The sequence below is a fragment of the Microtus ochrogaster genome, chromosome 8, assembly GCF_000317375.1.
Source record: "Microtus ochrogaster isolate Prairie Vole_2 chromosome 8, MicOch1.0, whole genome shotgun sequence".
Classification (NCBI taxonomy): domain Eukaryota; kingdom Metazoa; phylum Chordata; class Mammalia; order Rodentia; family Cricetidae; genus Microtus; species Microtus ochrogaster.
Window position 1 is genome coordinate 50,992,442 of NC_022015.1, and position 21,225 is coordinate 51,013,666.

The 21,225-nt window shown below is 43.6% G+C and overlaps 1 protein-coding gene across 2 annotated transcripts in view; it reads right to left on the reverse strand.

The window, feature by feature from the left end:
• Positions 1-21,225, reverse strand: part of Gda (guanine deaminase) — a 61,110-nt gene that overhangs the window by 17,502 nt on the left and 22,383 nt on the right. Inside the window, exons 2-7 of one of the 2 annotated variants that reach the window (XM_005352036.2) lie at positions 20,349-20,437; positions 14,759-14,930; positions 11,783-11,870; positions 9,775-9,880; positions 4,381-4,408; positions 2,536-2,643 (exon numbers count right to left, since the gene is read on the reverse strand). In XM_005352036.2, coding sequence (XP_005352093.1) covers positions 2,536-2,643; positions 4,381-4,408; positions 9,775-9,880; positions 11,783-11,870; positions 14,759-14,930; positions 20,349-20,437 — 591 coding nt within the window. The remainder of the gene's footprint in view (positions 1-2,535; positions 2,644-4,380; positions 4,409-9,774; positions 9,881-11,782; positions 11,871-14,758; positions 14,931-20,348; positions 20,438-21,225) is intronic. The other variant, XM_013348076.2, reaches the window with a different exon arrangement.

Genomic DNA, 21,225 nt, shown 5'->3' on the forward strand with positions numbered 1-21,225 from the left:
GAGAGAGAGAGAGAGAGAGAGAGAGAGAGAGAGAGAGAGAGAGATCTTTCCCTCAAGTCTTGAAACTCTAATCTATTGCAAGAACAAACGTAAGCACTTTCAAAGAGCACCCAGTGCTTGCTCGCAGCAACCTGCCTATCAGAATTCAGTGACCATCTGAAGATGAATCCATGGGTCACTAAGAAAGAGACTAAAATCTGAACAAAGAGAGCTGATTTCTGAGCCTAGTTATATGTCCTAGAGCAAGTCAGTTCTCTTCTGTGAGCTTCCACCTCTCATCACGCAATTAAAGCATTGGGCTAGTTAAGTAATTTTCCATCTCTCATGCAGATGTGTTAGTCATATTTCAGGTGTGAAATTTTACAGAACTCCATGTATTGGAGGCAGGAGGAAGACTCGGCTCAGGGCCTGGCCTCAGTCTGCCTCTTTTCTTGGCCTTCTAAATCATATTTTCGCATTAAGTAATGTGCAAGTGACAGCTGAAGAATCCCGCTTTCATCAGGAAGGAGCTCATGGGAGATCACACACAACCCAAGTGAGCCTGAGGCAACCACTCCAACCTTTCATGGGGGCACCTGAAATCTGAGGGGACACAAAGCGTCTTGCACTGGAAGCTACCTAAGTCTCTAGAAAAAAAAATTATTTCAGACCCAGGGTGATGGAAGTAGATGGGAACAATTCTCAAGCCAACAAACTCTTGCAAAACAACTCTGCCAAGCCTCTTTTCTGTGCTAAGAAGAGACATGGCAAGATAAAAGAAAAAGTGAGCAACAACTCCAACCAGTGCTGCACCTACGGCGAACTCTACCCACAGTCAGGACTAAATCCCAGTCCTTCCATGAAATGCATGGGTGTAGCACAAGAGGAAGAACAACCAGGTGCTTTGATTGGATAATACAAATAAATGCATATCATCCATCCCTCTAATCAGAGCTCATCTCCTGTTTCCTAAAATGTCTCTGAGCTAGATTTCTAGCCAAGGACAACCTTGCACTTCTGACTCTTCCACCTCCACCTCCTGAGTGTTGTGTCCCATGCACAGGTTATGCTGGGGATCGACCTCAGGGTTTCAGGGTTTGCATGCTAGGCAAGTGCTCTGTCAATGGCCTTGCACCTCTAGCCAAAGGACAGACTTTCAACATGTCATTTTCATTTTATTTTTATGTAGCTTTTAATATCATTTGCATCTTCCTTCTTTCCTTTCTTCTTTTCTTTTCTCTTCCTTCCCTCCTTCCTTCCTTTCTTTCTTTCTTTCTTTCTTTCTTTCTTTCTTTCTTTCATTCATTCATTCTTAGAATAAACCATGCTGTTCCCAAAGTGGAAACATTATCTAAATTTGGAATTGTATCACCATAACATAACTGTAAGGGACTGAATCCAAAGTCCAAATATCAGAAGCCACAAACAATAATCATGGGGAAGACATACAAATGGGTCCTATGAACATACATTTTAAAAATAAATAAATAAAAGCAAGGGATCATCAATATGTTGCCTCACCCCAACTTTCTGTTCCCTCTAAGACTGTCGGCTCTGAAAGGGGAAATTTTAGTTCAGTGTGTAATTAAGCTTGAGTGGGGGAGGGGCGCTCCTAATTTTAGCCCAGCTGTGAGATTTTAAAAGTATTTTATTGCTAAATTGCAACAACTTAATGATAAAGGACGGTATACTTTTTGTTCCTAACTTTAAATTAAGACGCTCAGAACAAAAGGATTTTAAATGCACTTTCGTAAGGTAGAAATTAAGTTCCTTTCCTTTTCAAATAATAATTGGTTCCTCTACAAATGAAGGTCTAGAACACCAGGAAAGCATCATATAAAAGTAGGAAGGAAATGTGTTAAGAGCATCTTACCAAAAATGGGTAGTCTGACATTGACCTTGCTATCCTTTATAAAGCTGTCTTGGCCTGTCTAAGACAGATCAGAGAATATGGAGGATGAGAACAACTTCAGGCTCCTGACCCAAACAACTGACCAACTGGATTAGGTGCCTTTAGTCAGGGTGCCTCCTGGTGACGCCAGACAGGGAGCTTCCTTCCTGGAGACATCAGTCAGGGCGCTTCCTGCCCTAAAATTCTTTGACTCTAGGAGATTTCAATAGGCGAACTACAGGTTATTCGAGATGGAGTGAAGGCACTGAGAGATCTTGGAGGTGTTAAGAATATTTTCTAACACGAGCTCTCTGCTGACGCAAAATTCCCAATCAAGCCAAATCAAAACAAACCAAATTAAAAGATATCCAGGTTTAATTGGACTCCCGCACTCTGGGGTGTCCCCGAGGGGAACTGGAAAGCCACCAATGTGGGGCGGGGGAGAACGACATGTGTTTATTTTGGGGGGGAGTATTTTAAGTAGCGTGGGGGAGTGGTCTTGACTTTTTCTGGGGAAGGGTCAAAGTTTGGTGGGTCCCTTTGACCCTCCTCGGGGAGGTGTTAAGGGGCAAGGGGCACAGGGGCGGGGCCTCCAAAGATGGAGGCTGAAGACTGGGATTTACAGCAGGTATAGACAGAGGCACAAACCAAAGAAAAATGCCTACCTGGATGTGCAGATCATGGGTCTTGGCGATGTTGCCAAGTTTACTCATCAGGTTCTCCGTGCAGGAAAGGGAAAAGCGTGGGGTCACTATGGGTTTCACCCTTGAGTACTGGAAGTAATAAAAGAAATTCGTGAGGAAAATATGGAGATCATGAACATATCACACATTCCACAACAACAACGATTTTTTGCAGTTTCAATAGTGAGGGAAAGCCCCAATTTCAGGTAGACAGAGGTTCTAGGTTCCAAAAAACAATTCATGAGTGAGAACAGCACTTTCTACAGCATTGAGTTCACAGAAGAAAGTGCTATCACTAATGAGAAGCGTTCCCTTCCTGTTACCTCAGATAAGACCTGGGGTGGAGGTACCACATGTGAGGGGTGACATTTCCCTGCCTGTATATTGAGGAGGTCCCCCCAAACTCATGTTGGGTGAAGGTTCTTGGCTAATAGTGCTATGGGGAGGTGGCAGAACCTTTGGAAGGTAGAATCAACTAGAAGGAAGTCAATTGTGGCTTCCTGGTAGCCATGAGGTAGGCAGTTACCATCTGACTGAAATTTCTGCCATCGTGTTCTGCCTAATTATAGGCCTAAAAGCTACCAGGCCAAGCGATCATAGACTAAAACTGTCCAAAACAATGAGTCAAAGCAGACCTTTGTTTCTTATAAGCTACTTACTTCGAGTATTTTGGTACTGTGAAAGACAGCTGGCCAATACACCTTGCACTAACTAAAAGCTTAGTGAACTCGGGATGGAATTCACATACCTGACTAAACTTGGGTTCCATGTGCACATAGACAAAGGGCACAAGAACCAAAGAGAGGTGCACACAACATCCCTGGAGCTGTAAACAAGCTCAGTAAACATAGAGTCTGCAGCACGGTTTAATAGCAAATAATCAAATCCACTAAAAGCAGATCATTGTTTCTGACTACAAAACTGTGCTTACAAACACCCAGAGAGGTCTAAAGATAGTGTCCCACAAGCCTTTCCTGGAAAGCAAAAACCAGAAGTTCCCATGAATTTGACCTTTTCAGTTTGCACATTCAAATGAGAGCACACAGCATTCCTCTTCTGAACTGGGTTTATTTAATTTTACATAATATACTCCAGATTCATCTGTGCTGTCTCAAATAGCAAGATGATTCTTACAAATGAATAGTATCCCATTATACATGCATGTGTGTGTACATATGTACTCAAGGGATATGGGAGACATATTTAGATTGTGTACATATCCCACTTGTATGCATATATGTATATACAAAATGTACGTGTAGTTTTCTTGTGTAAACATATAATGGAAAACTGAATGAAATGAGTTTTCTTTATCTATTCATCCATAGACTCCTAGGTTGTTTCCATATTTGAGGCTATGGTAAACACAGCTGTGGTAAACATAGGATGCATCCATCTCCCCAAGATATCCCACTTCGCTCCCTTTGATAGACACCCAGAAAGGCGATTTCTGGATCATGTGAAGCGATACTGATCAACAGGCACAGGTTCTCAGTTATAAAATAAAAAGATCCCTAAGACTTCCACGCAGCCCTGCCAGTGCACGTGTGAGTGGATCTCACTGAGATCATCATCCGGCACTGGACACGTGCAACAAACCATCCCACTCCACTCCCCGGGACTCAGTCTTTGCCAGATGTTTTCAATTAAAAAAAAAAAACCTGACCTCTCTGAGCTGAGCTATTGTCAACAAGTGAAGGTTCTGGGAAAATGCCTCTTATGTAAAGACTAAGCCACAGGTACACAGAGTAATCTATCTGCTCATCTGCCGCAGAGGCTACAGCTAACAAAGCAGCACTCCAGGTGAAAACTGAACAATGCACTTACGTTCCTCTGAAGCATCTCTGACACAAATCTGAAATCAAGGGACAAGTGCAAAGTTAGAAAAGTTCGCTACCTTCAAATCAATGTTTCAAAGGGGTGAGAACAGGGTCCTTACATGTCCTGATTTTCATGCAAACATTTCTGACACCGCAGGTTTCATTGGGGATTAACAAGCAATAATTACCCAGCTTTTCCCTTGCTAGCAAAAGAGGGAGAGGAAAACCACAGGGAATATTGTCCTCTGGCATCTTGGGGGCTATTCTGAGCATCCACACAGCCCCCAGGCTGTGTTAGTGGCTCCAATTCTGTGTGACAGAGTTGCAGGGCACCGTGTTCTGTGGATGATGGGGCCATGGACTCTTGGGCACACACGAGCACTCAGGAGCCTTAGAGACTGTTCTTCTAATCTCCTCTTATGTGGAAGCTACTTACACCCCAAGTATCACCATCAGTCTCCGAGGACAGAGTCTGGCAGGAGGTGGATATTGGAGGAAGTTGGAAGTTGATGACAGGTGGCTATGAAGTGTATGTGGAATGGAATGAGTCATGAACCTAGCACTTCTGCCTACTTGAACAGTGACAACTGGCCGGTGAAATGGTTATTTCTGTCCTAGCCAGTCATTAGTTTTCTTCCTTCTGGTGCTCTGTGAGACCAAAGTGTGAACTGAGAGCCTGGCGATGGAGCTCTGTGACAGACACTTGCCAGGCGTGAACAAAGCTCTGGGATCCATCTTCAGCCCCAGAGAAATTAATTGTGAATTAAGGTTAGGTGACCACAAGAGTGGTTTGTGCGGGAGCTGATCGCATGCCCAGTGCTGAAGGTAGAGGTGTGCCCCTCTCCCCGTGACCATGCAGCAGCCTCTCACCTCGGCACTCCAGAGGAAACACACTTGAAGTGAGAGAATCTCAGAAAAGAGAAGCAAAGCTGAGATCGAAACTTATGCCCCAAAAGAGTAAATCTGAAGAAATTTCTTCTGTGTGTCTCTTGATGTGAAATACAAATATGGTGAAATTCCTTGTTAAACATTCAAGATACCATGGAAAAACCATCAAATATCATGTAAAAAAAAGTACTTAAATGATTAATAAGTTCCCCCAATGTTATATGAAATTGAATATAATGAAAACTCGCGAAATAACTGTAATCAAAAGCTATTGAGGGGGTTGTAGATATGATCCTAGTGGTGTATATGCACTTATAAAAATGTCACAGTGAAAGCTACTACTTTGTGCAACTAATGTTTGAAAAGTAATTAAATGAGCAGGGCACTCTACTTAACAAGTCTGGCCTCCTGGGGAAGCCCTAGCCTAATACAGGAAAATAATGAACCTTTCGTGTGTGGGGCTGAGAAGAAGGTGCAGTGGGTAGGGTGCTGACTATGCAGGCATGAAGACCTGAATTTGAATCTCAGGGACCAATGCAAAAAAAAAAAAAAAAGGAAGGAAGAATAAAAAGAGAGAAAGAAGCAAAGAAATAAAGAAGGAAGAAAGGAGAGGGGGGGAGAAAGGGGGAGGGAGAAAAGGAGAGGAAAGAGGGAGGGAAGAAATAAGAAGTTCTGCATGCCGCCAACCCCAGTGTTAGGGTGACATGACAGCCAGGTGGATGCTGGGAGTTTTGGCCCAGCTGAAAACTTGCAGTTCAGTGAGAGACCCTGTTTCAAAGGGGTAAGGTGGAGCATGGCTGAGCAGGACACCCAGCATCCTCTTCTGGCCCCCACCGATGTGTGCACTAGTGCATGCCCCTGTGAACACAGACATGTGCAAACATGCACAAATAGACACTTTTAAAGCAACACACCAATTTTACAAAACGGACTACATCCGCTTAGTGACCTTGGCATCCTAGAAGGGGGACTTAATTTGTTTTTTTAGCTTTAATTCTACATCTTAAGAAGAACTAGAGGTTACTGATACAGTTTAAGGTTCTTGAACTTTAAAAGAAATTGCTTCATCTGTGTGGGGGCAAAAACGGGAGGATGGGTTCTAGTAGGAGAGATGAGAGAGACTTTGTAGTAGGCAAAGGAGTCGCCCAGTTGGGGAATCTGCAGTATGCGCCACTCTGTTCTATTAAAGTCTTTGTCAAGAATCACTTTCTGGTGAATCTAAAAGCAACCCTTCAAAACTAAGCACTTAAAAATCTAACCTTTTCTAGTAGACTCTTAAAGAGACTGTGCACTGGAACGTATTTCCATTTTTCAAAGTCATTTTCAGAGAAGTATAATTTACATATCATAAAGTTCACCCATTTTAAGTGCTCTATTCAATAAATGTAGCCAATTTACTGGGTTGCGGAGTTACCATAATAATACAGTCTTTGAATTCTCATCGCCAGAGTGAGATCCCCTGGGTCTATAGGCAGGAGTTGGGCAGTGCCCCCCAGCTCCAGCACGAGCAAACCTCTCCATTTTCTGTCTCGTGGACTTGCAGTTTCTATGCATTCAATATAAACGACGGTTTATAAAGTGCTCTCTTTTGTGTTTGGTCTTTTTTTCTTGGCATAGCCATTTTAAAGTTCATCATGTTGTCAGAACTTTGGTTTTTCTCATAGTTGATCAACTGTACTGTATACCACACTTTCCGCACCTACATTCAGTGGTCATGTCAGGTGTGGGACAAGCCCTCTGATAGCCTCGGTGACACGGCCCTCTGCCTCTTTCTTTCTTGCAACTCCCAGAACAGCAGAAGAAGGACTGCAAATATGACATCTGGAGATCAGAGGGGCTGGACACAGAGCCTGGGCTCATCCAGTCTCCTCACAGAACAGAAGACCTTTGGGTTCTTCTGCTAGTTTTATCCCATGTATGTATTGACCTGCGTGTATGAGTATATCACCTGTATGAGGTGCCTGTGACGATCAGAAGGCATTGGTTTCCCTGAGACTGGAGTTACAGATGTGTGAGCAGCCATGTGTGCCCTGGGAACCAAAGTCAAACCCTGCACTGCTGAGCCATCTCTCTAGGCCTGTCCTGCACGTCAATGAGCCAAGTGTCCATCTGGAACAAAACCTCAGCTGGAGTGAGTTTTCAGGGTTCCCCACTGTGGTGCAATGTGAGTTGTGTATAGATGAGACTCCATTCATCCTGGGTATCTCTGCCAAACCTTACAAACGAGCCTGGCTTGAGTCCTAGGCTTTTATTCTATGCCCTGATTGCTACCTGTGAATCATCCACAGGCCTGCTGGGCTGAACTTGGAGATAGCACTGAGTACCCTACACCCTTGCAAGCAGACTTTTTGGAGTCCTGTCCTGAGGCCAACACTGGTGTGTCCAGGGCACCTGTTTTGTATTTGGCATCTGTGAGTGGCAGCTTGAGAAGCAGTCACGTTGGAGGACAGGTCATGTGGACCTGTCGTGTTGTCTCTGTCCACACCGTGTTTTGACACTTCTGTGCGCACATGTGCTCACTCCTTTGAGGTACAGATCAGCCCCAAACAGGCAGTTCACATCCTTGGTGAACTCACTCTACACCCAGTGGCTTTATAATAGGTGTTGGTCTCTACCATTCAGTGTCTCTCTTACCTGTGTATCACCGTCGAATGTGTCTAGACCTTTTACTAAAAAGGATCTATTGTCCATGAGTCCACAGATGTGGAATAAAGGCATATAAGGAATACAGCCGGGGCTGGAGAGAGGCTCAGAGGTTAGAGCACTGGCTGCTCTTCCAGAGGTCCTGAGTTCAATTCCCAGCAACCACATGGTGGCTCACAGCCATCTATAATGAGATCTGGTGTCCTCTTCTGGTGTGCAGACATACATGCAGGCAGAACATTGTATACATAATAAATAAATAAATTCTTTTTGAAAAGGAATACAGCTTTCTTGCTGTATGTCTGCTTTTCACCTCCTCATGGAACAGTTCTGGGAGGAGTTTTTCTAGTTCTGTATTTGCACATGTTGTGGTCATTCCAGAATGCATGCAGATTTTTTTCTTTTTCTATGGTAGGATAAAAGAATAGTGCTACAACACATTGATCCAGTGGAAAGAACACTTACAAGTAAAGATGTATGAACTAAGGTGTATACTGTGTGACTCACTGGACCACACTACAGCTTCCATGCCAAAGTTCTCTCTCTCTCTCTCTCTCTCTCTCTCTCTCTCTCTCTCTCTCTCTCTTTCTCTCTCTCTCTCTTTTGTTTTGGGGGGAAGGTCATAGGGCAGAGGGTGGAGGGATGGGACAGGGAGATGAGTGGGATCTGGGTGCATGCTGCAAAATCACAAAGAATCAATTAATTTTTTTTTTTTTACAAAACTAACTGAAAGGATACAGAGTAAAGTCTCACATCAGTGTCTTTGGGAGGTTTAACTAAAGATAATGTCTCAGCTTCACACCTCATTGGGCTTTTTTATGCTTTATGCCAGGGAAGAACATGATTTTTGGTTAATTTTTTTTAGAGAGTGTCTTACTATTTGGCTAAGGCTGGCTTAGAACTCGTGATTTTTTCTTCTCAGTCTCCCACACACTTGGATTGCAGGGGTGCACCACTCTGCCTGACTGTTTTTACTGAAATGTCTTTCACCCACCTGTAAATGGAACATTTCCCATAATGTCTCACATGTTTTCTGTCATTGGCTCCTCGCACCATTATTCTTGGGCGTGTGCATGAGTAAAAAATTCTTGAATACACCTCCTGCCTCTCCTTTCCATACTAAGCATGACTTGAGTAAGATCCGTGTTGCGCTACAAGAAACTCTACATTTTAAGTAGTAGAGATTCTTTACTCTGTTAAATCCTGGCTCTGATGCTTTAATCTATACTAATAAATGGTTCAGATGAGTGTCCCACAAAGGTCCATGTGCCAAAGCTTGGTCCCCAGGTCAGTGCTATTGGGAAGTGGGGTATCTTAGGAAACAGAGTCTGCTAGAAGATCATTGGGCCGTTGGCCATGTGCCCCCAGAAGGCATTTTGGAATTACGGCCAATTTTCTCTCTCTGATTGTCTGTCCTTCCTGGTTTATGAGGTGAACAGTGTATCCTATAGTCACTCCTGCCTCATCACATGACCACTCGATCATGTGCTGGAGCCTCTAGAACACTAACCCCAAAGAAACCATTTCTCTCTGTGAAATGATTATCTCTGGCATTACATCAGATTGATGGTAAGTGGGCTACTCCAATGGCCGTGGGCAAGTCAACCAGGCTATGCCGGGCTCAGTTTTCTTATCATGAAAAAAAGGCACCTTGTGGATCTTTCTGAGGGTCAAGTCCAGTCTACAGAGGACAGCTCTGTGAGCCACCCACTGACCACCGTCACATTTTTGAGCACTGTGGACTAACAAGATACTGCAGCAGGTGGAATAGTCTGTCACCGTGCTCAAATCTCAACTGGGTCCTTATGGTGTCTACTTTCCCCTCTCTGTCCAGCGCCATCCATACAGATGGAAACCCCAGGCACACTACCTCTCTGTCTCCTTGACCGACTCCTCGGTGCTTTCCTTGTATTCTGGAACAGTGTCATTCAAGTCCATGCAGACTTTGCCCACAAAGGCTCGCTGTCCAAATTTATCTGTGGAGCACACAAAGAAAGAATCTGAAGACATGTTTCTTTTTTGACACTTTTTCTGAGAAGTCTAAAAACACTTTTATATTAAAATTATCCTGAAAACATGAGAATGTTAAGAGTCATCACTCAGTCTTCACACTGTGACAATAACAAAGCCACTAAATTCAAAGAACAAGTGGCTTCCACCCAGCCCCCAGCCTGCTGGAAAACAGTTGGGTATTTTATACTTCCTATTTACCTTTTCCTTTTGACTATACACTTTGTCTTTATTTCTACCAATGTCATAACTATCTTGACACTCATCTTCTCACATGGTACAAGAGGGAATAACCTCGGATCCTAGAAAATACATTAATATTCTCAATATACCATTTTTTATCTTTTTCCTGCACTCATTTCTCTCCTATCTGTTACTCTCCTGCCATCCCTGGATCAAGTTCCTCTCCGTGCATGTTGGGTCTCTTTTCTAGATAAAGGACAGCATATAAAATGAAAGGACATGGATGCTGGGCATCGACTTGGATTTGATTCCTCACCCCTGTGGTTACCCCAAGATGGTAGCTATCATCTGAGATCCAGACACCAGGGTCCCAGAGTCCTCTGATTGTAAGAAATACACAAAGAACGATGCACAAGGCTCATGGTGCTCAGATGAACATGCCGTGGTTCTTCCTGACTGTCACATCATTGTTTACCATCGACTGACTGCTAGGCCTAGCAGCCGCTGGCAATGAAAGACCTCATCACATGTGCTGGAGAAACTCTTACTTCGGTTGCCCTATGAGGGTGGGGCTGTGTTACAATGTCTTCTCTCTGTCAGAAGTCTTTAAGAAGGCTTCCTGCCACTCTCTCTGCAAGTTATTTTAACATCTAGTCGTCAGATTAATTCCTTAACACGCCGCTCTCGTCATATCCCTTGTCTGGCTTGAGACCTCTTGAGTCTCTGATGCATGTTCAAGGCCTCTCTGTGGTCGAAACCTGCCCACCTTCTGCTCCTTTCTGACCAGCCAATGAATCCCCCCTTTCTTTAAGCCACGCTATTTCCTGTCTCTATCATCAACATCTCTGCTCCCACTCCTCTGTCCATCTCATTTCCTCATTTTCGCCTCTCCCTCTTCCAAGCAGCTAAAGGTCATGTCTATGGAAGCATTCCAGACAGGCTGTTTTTGCCTCTTCTGAGAACTTTTGTTTTTGTTTTCAGCGTCAGCCATTAGGCGTTTGGTATAAACTATGCTGGAACCCAACATCAGGGTAAATACATCATCAGTCAACGGTGTTTACCAAGTGCCTGCTAAATGCCAGGCACTGTGCTGGGTATGTGTGGAATCAGCCACCTAGATCCAGGCTCCATTTTGCTTCCCAGCTCTGCGGTCTTGGATATGTGCACACCTTTGAGCTTTACTTAATCTACCTGTGCTATGAAGGCACCAATAGATGTAGAAGGCTATTTAGAGTGGAGTATTTTATATGCTGTTTGGGATCTAGTAACAGAATTACACATGTTACTAAACTAAGACAATGCTTCTGGCATCTAGCACCATGCCCTGAATCTAGCTAACCACCAAGACCTGTCTGTTAATTATAATGTAATAAACTCTTGCTACAGCTACATTGATAAATGTGCTCTTTAAAAAAAAACCAAATTGATATACAAAATTCAGATCTATAAATATCACCCTGGGACCAGAATCAATATAGAAATAATTAAATTCTTTAAACAATAACAACTCACTAGAAGAGCCAAGGAATATCCCCAGGCATGCAGTTACTTGCAAAAAATACAAAGTGCAAATGCTCAAATTCTAGATCTGAAGGCATGGCTTCCTACGGAGCATGAACTACTGCCAGGCATGGCCTGGTTGTCTTTGCTTGATGTGCCCATAAACCCTGCTTTCAGCTGCTCACCTGTAATTTCCGCAAGGATCAGGGATGAGTCAGTGTGGATTGTTCCAAAGTAGCAAGCTGTGGTTGTGCCATTCTTTAGTGTTCTCCTCTAAAAATAAATCACAAAAGTCCCGAATTGCACGTGCTCAGAAGAGTCACATGGCACACACAGATGAAAATAGAAGTCTGCTTTTTAATTTTAACATGTGTTTATTGAAAGGTATGCCATCTTGATGTGGAAAAGACCTCAGTAAATGGCAAAAGTATTTATAGTCTCAAAGTGAGAACTTAAGGAGAAATTGGTATTTTTAATCTCCTAGTTGTGTTTTAGAGGTCACAAAATGTGGTGCCAATTAACTCCTTGTTCCTTAGGATTCTTTGAGAATATTTAAGTTTTATTTATCTGTGTGAGCATACAAATGGGATTTTGCTCTGTATGACAAAGTAAATTGATTCAGCCAGACTTCCGCTTCCACCTGGCAGAACAACGATCATTACATCTTTATCCTCAGCAAATTTCTACTCGCACAATGATAAATGGGAGCACCAGGGCTTAGCCCCCAAGAAAAACCCAAGATGAGATGACTGCAGAAGAGAGACCAGAGAAGAACCCGGAGACCTCGAGAAGAGGGTGGATGCCTGGGCGTGCTAGCAGGACTCTGGCTGGTGTCCATACAGTCACTTCCTCCTTCCTGTAGAGGTCACCCAAGCATTCCTAACCTCTGTGTAGGGAGTCACTCTTAAGTGTGAAAAGGACACAAATCCCACCCAAACAAGATGAAGAAAGGCACGTGATGCTCCAGCTGACCTCCAGGGTCCTCAGTCTCTTTCCCCAGAGCATCAAGTATGCCATTCCCACAGTTCCTGAAGAAGCTGAACAACTTGAAGAAGCTGAAAATGAATGGCTGGAAGATATGTTCTCACAGCGCCCCTGGGGCCGGTTTGCTCCCTCCAAAGTTAATCCTATAGTGAAGTTTTTCAGTCCAGCAGTGCTGACGTGGTGTGAGGAAAGTCCTCCAGCCTGGGCTCTCATGAGGAAAAGCCTGAGCTAAATGAGAAGCTGTAGTTTCACGTTTGACTGGAACGAACTAAAAACACTAGAAGATTCAGAAATCTATGCAAAGTCCAGTCAAGTGACAAGACAGGGAGAACACAGGGAGGGAAGGAGGGAGGAAGAGGAGGGAATGGGGGAGAGGGAGGGCATGAAGGAGAAATGCCAGCTCTCTCAAGCAGAGGTCAGCTCCATTCCCATCTCTGTCAGCATGTGTAGGCCTGTTCATAACCAGAACCATAGGCCAAATTTGGCAAATAAATATTTGTCAGGAATAGACTATTTCTAGGCTCACTGACTTTAAATGCCTATATTTATAATGAAGAAATATATAGAGACTTTGCTTGAAGGATATATAATCCTTGAAGCTCTCTCTCTCAAGGTGTCTTGAGGTGAAATTTTCTCTTCCTTTCTCCTCTCTCTCTCTCTCTCTCTCTCTCTCTCTCTCTCTCTCTCTCTCTCTCATTTTCCTTTTCTCTCTCTCCTACCCCTAACCATCTTTACAAATGTATTTTGATAGCATGATGTCCATCCACATTAAGCAATGTCAGAATTAATTTTTTAACTTCAGTATAAAGAATAGATTGCTTTGATTTCAACAAATGTGGCTCTCAAAATCACACACATAGTGTGAATTTCATTTCTGATTTCCATGTCTTCATCACGTGCTAGAAACAGAGCAAACTTTGTGACAGCCTCTCCCAAGAGCGAACATTGACTTTGGGTTTTAGTTTTCCCTTCCCCTCTTTTTCCTTTTCTGTGATTTGATGACTCATTTTCTTTTGTTCCATCCTATGCAATTTTAAGCAATTTCAACCCCGATTTAGAACAATGTGAGGTATAAATACATTGTGAAGATAAAGATTTGGTGTGGTTAACACAATTCATTAACACAGTGTGCTAGCCAATTCATAACCAGCTTTTCGCCCTTCTCAGTTTTCTACTGTCATGTGGATGCAGGCTAAAATGCCAGCCCCACAATCTTAACTAAGCAAGACAACTGAATGAATGTACGTGCCTGTTTCTACTTTTTAAGCCTGGAATGATACAAGACAAGGAACCGGCAGGAGAGCCAGGCCAGTTCATGCAGAAGGCATGTAGCCAGTACCACAGAAGAACCACTGGTCAGTCCTGCAAGAACCCAGGAGTACGGTCCGAAGAGTTCACTGTAGGAGGCAGGGGCAAGATGAAAAGCATTTGCATTCCAGTTTCTGGGTGTGCTCTTATTCTGGAGCTAGGTTTTATAAAAGAGGAGAACGTGGCCCATTTCCCCAGCCCTCAACATAACAGTGGGGCACACACAGCAGTCCCTGATTGGGACTGAATTGGCTACAGTGTTCCCACTAACGCCGTCCGTGCTCATATCCCACCTTTTCTGTAATGTGAGATCATCCTAGCTTCCGTCCTTGCCAACCTAATAAAACGATGTGATATCCTCCCAAAAGCAGTTTGAAATTTAATTTCTCCTTGAGCATTAAACAAATAACAAAACGCAGCTCTTACCATATGCTAGGTACTGTTTAAAGGACCTCCCAAATATTAATCTCATGAATTATCATAACAATCCATCAAGGAGGTTCTAGTGCTATATGAGATTTCCAGATGGGGACAGTGAGTCACGGAGCCTTCTGAAGGTCACATGGCTACTCCAGATGGTCCTCAGAACAGCACTATGAATTGGCGGCAGTGAGAGCGCACACCCGGAAGACAAGAATAAGAGAGCTGTAGTAGAATCCACCAGACGAAAGCCAGGGTCATGACACTCACATTTTCTCCTTGCCACTGCGAGGGTGGCAGGCTCAGTGGCTTATGAGAGGGCTTAAAAATGAATGCTGCCACAGCCCGTCTCTCCCTTAACCCTTTCATAACTGAAGTGTTTATAACTAGGAATGAATGTTTGTGCGAATGATCAGGCATTACGCAGCACCCCCACACAGGATACTCACAACAACTCTGGTGTAGACTTCTTCAGCGAGGTCAGTGCTCTGGAACCTCTGTTCCGTAGGAAAGGTGTACTTGTTCAGCCACTCCAACAGTGGCAGGTCTACGTTGCTTCCAGCAAAGGCGTACTGAGGAGCATGGATGTGTGTATCGACAAGGCCCGGCATGAAGAACTCGCTGGGAAGTAAAGAGAAGAAGGAAATCACTGGAGAGCATCTTTAGGCAAGGGTTTTGTTTGTCCTGCACATTTACAACTCTAAATTTTCTTTTTTTAACAAAGAGACCAGAAAATAAGAATAAAATTCTGCTAGAAGAGAGAGCACCTACGTCACAATGGTTGCAGCTCTAGTCAGAGGTGGTGGAGGGAAGGAAAATGCACAAGTGCACAGAAGCTGAGCTGCTGTAGCAGAAGAAAGCACAGAAGTGCACAGATGCTGAGTCACCATAGCAGAAGAAAGGAGAGAAGCCATGGCCACGTCCTATGACTCTGTTCTTCCAACTGGACAGAGAGTGGAGGTGGGGATAGGGTTTTCAAGAGTCAAGAACTGGGCTGAGGGACAAAGACACATGTCACAACGGGGGGATAAAGAGGAAACCAATAACTCAAGGCTCAGTGGTCCCCTTCATCTTAGAAGACTGCAAGAAATCCTGTCCTCCATGTGTCCCAAGGATGAACTCTCAACAGAAGCATCAAGAACATGCCTGGGCTGCTTGGAGATCCCTGGTCTTTGCCAGGAGAGTGCAGACACGGACTGTTAGTGTGAAGGTGAAGTACGGAGGGATTGTGGTGCTGCCACCCCCCTCCTGCTTCAACTCTTTTCCTTTCCTTTTGGAGACATGACTTTGAGGTAGAGCCCAGGCTGGCACTGAACTCACACTACTCCTGCCTCCTCCTCCTGAGTGCTGAGAAGGCAGGCATGCACCACCACTGTGCCCAGCTTTCCACTCGTGCTTCTGATTGGCTGAGCCTCCCCCAGCCACATTTCTGTTTATTTTTATACCGACGGGTTTTGGATAGATATTTTTAAGTTTTCAGAAGCACTATCCACAGGAGGAAGGAAAGCAAATGCTAGCAGACTCATAAAGCTCATCTAAAGAGCTAATTCAGTTCCCCTGGGAATTCACCGCATCAACTCATCCAAACACATATCTATTAAGAGATGATATCTACTCCACTCCTCTCTCCTAGAACACCTGGACCATCACCCACAGAACTTGAACTCGACACCATAAGAAGAAACCCTTAGCCAGCAAATGTGATGCATCCATATATCCAGATGTAAGACTCACGCAAGAGCAGCTTTAAAATGCTCTGTGTTAAAAGGGGAGCTAGAAATAGGAATGAGGCTGTGGGGCAAGCAGCTAACACTTACTGAGGGTTTATATGTACTAGTGCTGGACACAGTTTTCCCTGAGCACTGTGTCAGTGATGGTAGGCTGCTTGCTATAGCAGTTACATACATATCTTCATATGCTAGATCAGACTGCCTGAGTGAGGCTCCACCATTAACAAGCAGTGGGATGTGCGTCATGTGACCTAGTCTCCCTGTTTATCACCTTCACTATATGAAAAATGAGGAGAGGGTTGTGATCATAGAATTGTGGGGATTGAGTTATTGCATACAAGAGTGGAACCTAGCAAACAAAAACATCAGCAAATGCCAGTAGTGGTGATAAGATGATGTGCTCAACATGTGGAGTGGGACAATGGTGTTCTCATTTTTTTAAAGATTTATTTATTGGTTATATATATAGCATGTTTTCCTGGACACCAGAAGAGGGCATCAGATCTCATTACATGAGCCACCATGCAGTTGCCAGGAATTGAACTTAGGACCTCTTGAAAAGCAGTCAGTGCTGTTAACCTCTGAGCCATCTCTCCAGCCCCAGTGTTCTCATGTATATAACAACAAATGTAAGCTGGGGAAATATCATTAGCTTGGAAAAGCGAACCATTAACTTGTGAGCTTTGGAGAGAAGTCTTGACCTTGGCAGCTCCCCTCTAGGCTCAGTAGTCTTGTTCACTACACTCTATGTGACAAAGAACAGTGACACCTCGTGAATATGTTGGAAGGCATCAAAGGCATCTACAACGTGAAATGTGTCAGTACTGTCCCCTCTGGGTACCTCTGTCCCTGGGACTCGTACTTCCCCTACCACCGGAAACTGAAATATCTTGGAGTTCACAGCAGTCTGGTGCTCATTAGATGGTGTTTCCCAAACGTGTTTAGGAAACTCTGTGAAGACTTGTGGGGAGTCTACAGAGAAGTAAGACATCACTCCGCCTTCAGAGACTTCATGATATCTCAAGATATTAGGGGCATGTGTGTTTCAGAGAGATACTGAGACAGAGACAGAGAGATCTCATCACACAGAGGCTCTTGGTGAATAATTTCGCCCATAAGTGTCTTCTCAGGAGAATAAAGCTTAAGTTTATAAAAGGTTGGGCAAGAATGTTTGCAGCAGCTTTTTGTTCAGCTCATAGCCCCAAACTGAAAACAATATTAAAAACTGTCATGAAAAAAAAAAAACACATGAACAAACTGAGTCCTAATGGAATACTACTCAACAGGAAAACAAAAGCAACTACTCTTACAATAACATGAATCACTACCAAAATACGATGTTGAGGGGCCAGAGAGAAGGTCCAGTGAATAAAGTGTTTCCTGGGCAAGCATAAGGACCAGGGTTCGAATTTCTAACACCCACATAAATACCAGGAGAGCAGAGTAGCTCCCCTTTAATCCCAGCACAGGGGAGGCAGTGATAAGGGACCCCCAGAATATGCTGAGTATACCAGCTGAACTGATAAGCTCTGGAGTTCAATAAAGGGGCCCTCCCTGAGCAATAGTGGAGAATGACAAACTCTGGCTTCTACATGTGTGCATGCATGTACACATGTGCACATTTCTATAAAAACACACAACAAAGGGGAAAAAACACGACTAAATAAAGGTCATGGTAATGGGAACAGAAAAGCAAGTGACCAAACATGAGAGGAAGAATTTCATATTTTATCACTCCCTAGAGGGAAATGAGATGAGTCAGAGAGACAGGTTGAGCATGTGAGGGTGAACACAAAAATGTCAGAGAACCTGGTTGAAGAGTCAGGTGTGTGGGGTCTCGTGATATAAGTTTAAGCCAAATGTCACCGTATGACGCAGTAGACTGTTTCCTATTTCTGTAACAAACTACCTAAGGGTGGATACTTTGCTTTTTAAAAGAGGCTTATATAGCTCAAACTTCTGAAAATGTATATGCATTACTTAGGCAAGACATACTTTCTTGCATGACAACACACAGAGAACTATACAAATAACCAGCTGCATACAGAATAAACCAACTGTACGAGGTAGACTCGCCTTAATAGAATACATGCTCTCAAGGACTCCCTCACTTCGCAAGATCACCAACAATCATCTCTAACCAGGTCCCTCCTCTCAAAACTCACCACTTCTCAACATCTTTGCACTGGGTCCAACTTCTAGCATATGAACACACTCAAAACCCTAGCTAGACTCTAGCTTGTGGCCTCTAGGTGTCCAGGAAGTTACTGAAGATGTGGGGTAAGCAGTCACACAAGAATTAGAGACAGGATTCGGGGTTGAGAACCTTCTCTACAAGCTGCTAATGCCAGAAATTTTCTGTAGAAATGAGGCTAACTCTTGAGCGTCAGTATTCACTTAAGAATGAGAGAGGAAGAGAGGGTGGTGATGATTGACATGGGCAGAACTGTTGTCAAGAAAATAGAGGAGACCCAGGATACAGAGATATCAGAGAGAGTAAAATAGGAGGCAGGGAAGTGACCAGTAACAAAAATCCGAAGGCAAGATGTGTGAAGCCTCAGAGAGACTATGGGACCTCCACTGCCATGAGCGGAGCCCGTGAGCCCATGGCATTCAACATCAAAGGGATTCACTCCCAGGCTCAGGCTGCTTTGGTTCTGTCCAAGGTGCTGAGAAGTGATGCACTCCAGATATGGGTGATGGAGAGAGAACTGGGCATCTTCCCCAGCGAAAGTCAGGGGACTTCACTTTTTTTTTTTTTTAATTCAAGGGAAACCCGTGTGTGCTAGCAGGAGCAAAGAGGCAAAGGCAAAGGCAGTGTTTGAGGGTGCCATCTTCAAGAGCAGAAGACAGGCTATCGAAGGACTCACTGCATCCTGTGTAGCTTTATCCCAACACAGGAAGCCCTGGGACATGACATTAGCCAAGTCCACATACTCAAGGGTGAGTCTGGGGCTTGCGAGATTAAAGATGCAGGAGTGTGGGATGTGAGAGAAGCAGGTGGAATCAATGTCCTTAAATATACCACCTCATTTTACAGAGAGCAAGACGCAGCTCAGGGATGATTACAGACTTGCAACTTGTCAGTGCGGCCAAGGTTAGAAGTCAGTTCACCATTCATAAAATGACTTGGAGCTGGATGGTAGACATCAGGAGCCAACATTAGACAGGGCCAAGAGGTGGTCCACTGGTTGTACCAGAAGGAGATGAAGAAGCTCCCCTCCATCAATTTTCAACTTTTCCCATCCCCATCTCATGTTCATCAGCATAATTCCCTTAGAACATCAGCTTCAAGTTTTAAATCTGAAATAGTGACCTACCCTTTTAAAAATCAAGAAAAAGAACAATATACAACCCTATATGCAGTAATCAGAATACCCACCCATCTTTTATATTTCTTTATTTTTATTTAACTTTATTTTTGCATTGCTGGGAATTAAAGCCAAGGACTTCATATATAATAAACATGTGTTCTAACACTACTCAACACCCACAGTTTCATGTCCCACCCCCACTTCTCATTTTCTTTTTGAGGTGTGGTCTCAAAATATAACCCAGACTAGCCTTGAACTTGCCTCCACCTCCAAGTGCGGGGATTACAGGCCTATGCTGGCACTTCCCACTCTTCCACTCATGTTATAAATAAATTGCTGGAAGAAGCCACCCAGTCAGAACATGTCACCCAATCTATTTGATATCATCACTAGTTAAAGGAGCTTCTCACTGCATCTTCCTAAAGTCACCTTCCAAGCCTTAAATGTATTTTCAGAATGAAAATGGCAGTTCCACTTATATTGGATTTGAAAAAATAGCCTTTTGAAATTAGATAAAAATATTTGAGCTTAAGAGAAGTGCTCTCACTTATATAAAAGAAATCAGCCAGGCTATTGAGACAGTGAGCCCACCACACGAAACACATTTTATATAGATATTAAAGACCACAAAAATGTCAACTCAAATGCACTCTGGACACAGATCTTCCCTAAGCATGCCATCAGAGTGGTTGTTCCTCAGACTCTGTTCCTTGATGGTTTCCCTGTTTCATCCCCCCCCCCATGCTTATTTGGGGCTAACAACTTGCCAAGACTTTAATACTGTACACAAGATACCCAACAGATGTTTGATAAAGTAACGACGGCAGCCTCTGGTCCTCAAAGTTTCTGTCCTTCAGATTGTTTTCCTCTCACCCATCTTCCCCAATGGTGGCCAACTGCTTAATCAGACAGCCTCCCTCTCTCATTGTATTTTCTGATAACTGGAACGTTGGGACTGGCTCCCAGCAAAAGGCAAGATGTTGGCAGAGACTTACTGGTGGCTCAGCTCTCTGATCTCACACGGTTTGAAGCACCATTCTTTGGCCAGTTTCTCCTGCTGAGATGATTCTTCTAAAAACACTATCTTTAAGAGAAAAAGGGAAAGAATCGAATATTAGCAAATCATAGCCACTTGTTAACACTAAAAACACAAGTGTTTTCAAAGGAGACTATAGTGATGTTGAATGAATTTTCAAAGATATTTGGTACCAAATGGGATTGAATTTGGAGGGAAGAATGACAATAGTTTGCATTTGGTCATCCATAAAAGCAAAATGCATACATATTCTCATCTGCAGAAGCGTAGACCTGAGACTTCAGACGTGCTCTTCTGAAGACTCACTGATGGGGACCAGGAGCACCGTTTCTCCTTCACTGATGTGATTAAGGGAAACACTGTTGTGAAAAAAAAAAAAAAACCCACCCAACTTAAACCTAATAAGATCGCTGTTGGCCTGTTATGGGAAACACTAACTCATACTTTACAAGGCTAATGTGGGGAGTAAATGTGATGATTCTGGTGATGAAATCAGCATCCGCCTGGAACACAGTGAAATGAGCAAGTGTGCTCTGGCTGTTTTCTCTGTAAGTAGATTGCTCAGCAAGAAAAGGTAGGAAGTCACAAGGTTAGAACGCAGGAAATGGCACCTCGGTTTGGCTGCTTTGGTTGGCTTGTTTCGCTGTGATAGGAGATGGCATGATAGGTCTACCAAGCCAGATCTCAGGGCTCTTCCTGTTTTTATTTCAGATGCAATATTATGAGAAAAAAAGTGTTTAAGGAAAAATTAAAATTTGAAAAAGCTTTACAAAATAGAAAATTGTTTATCTAGGGAAGTGAGAATTAAGGAGATGTACCTCAGAAAAAAAATAATT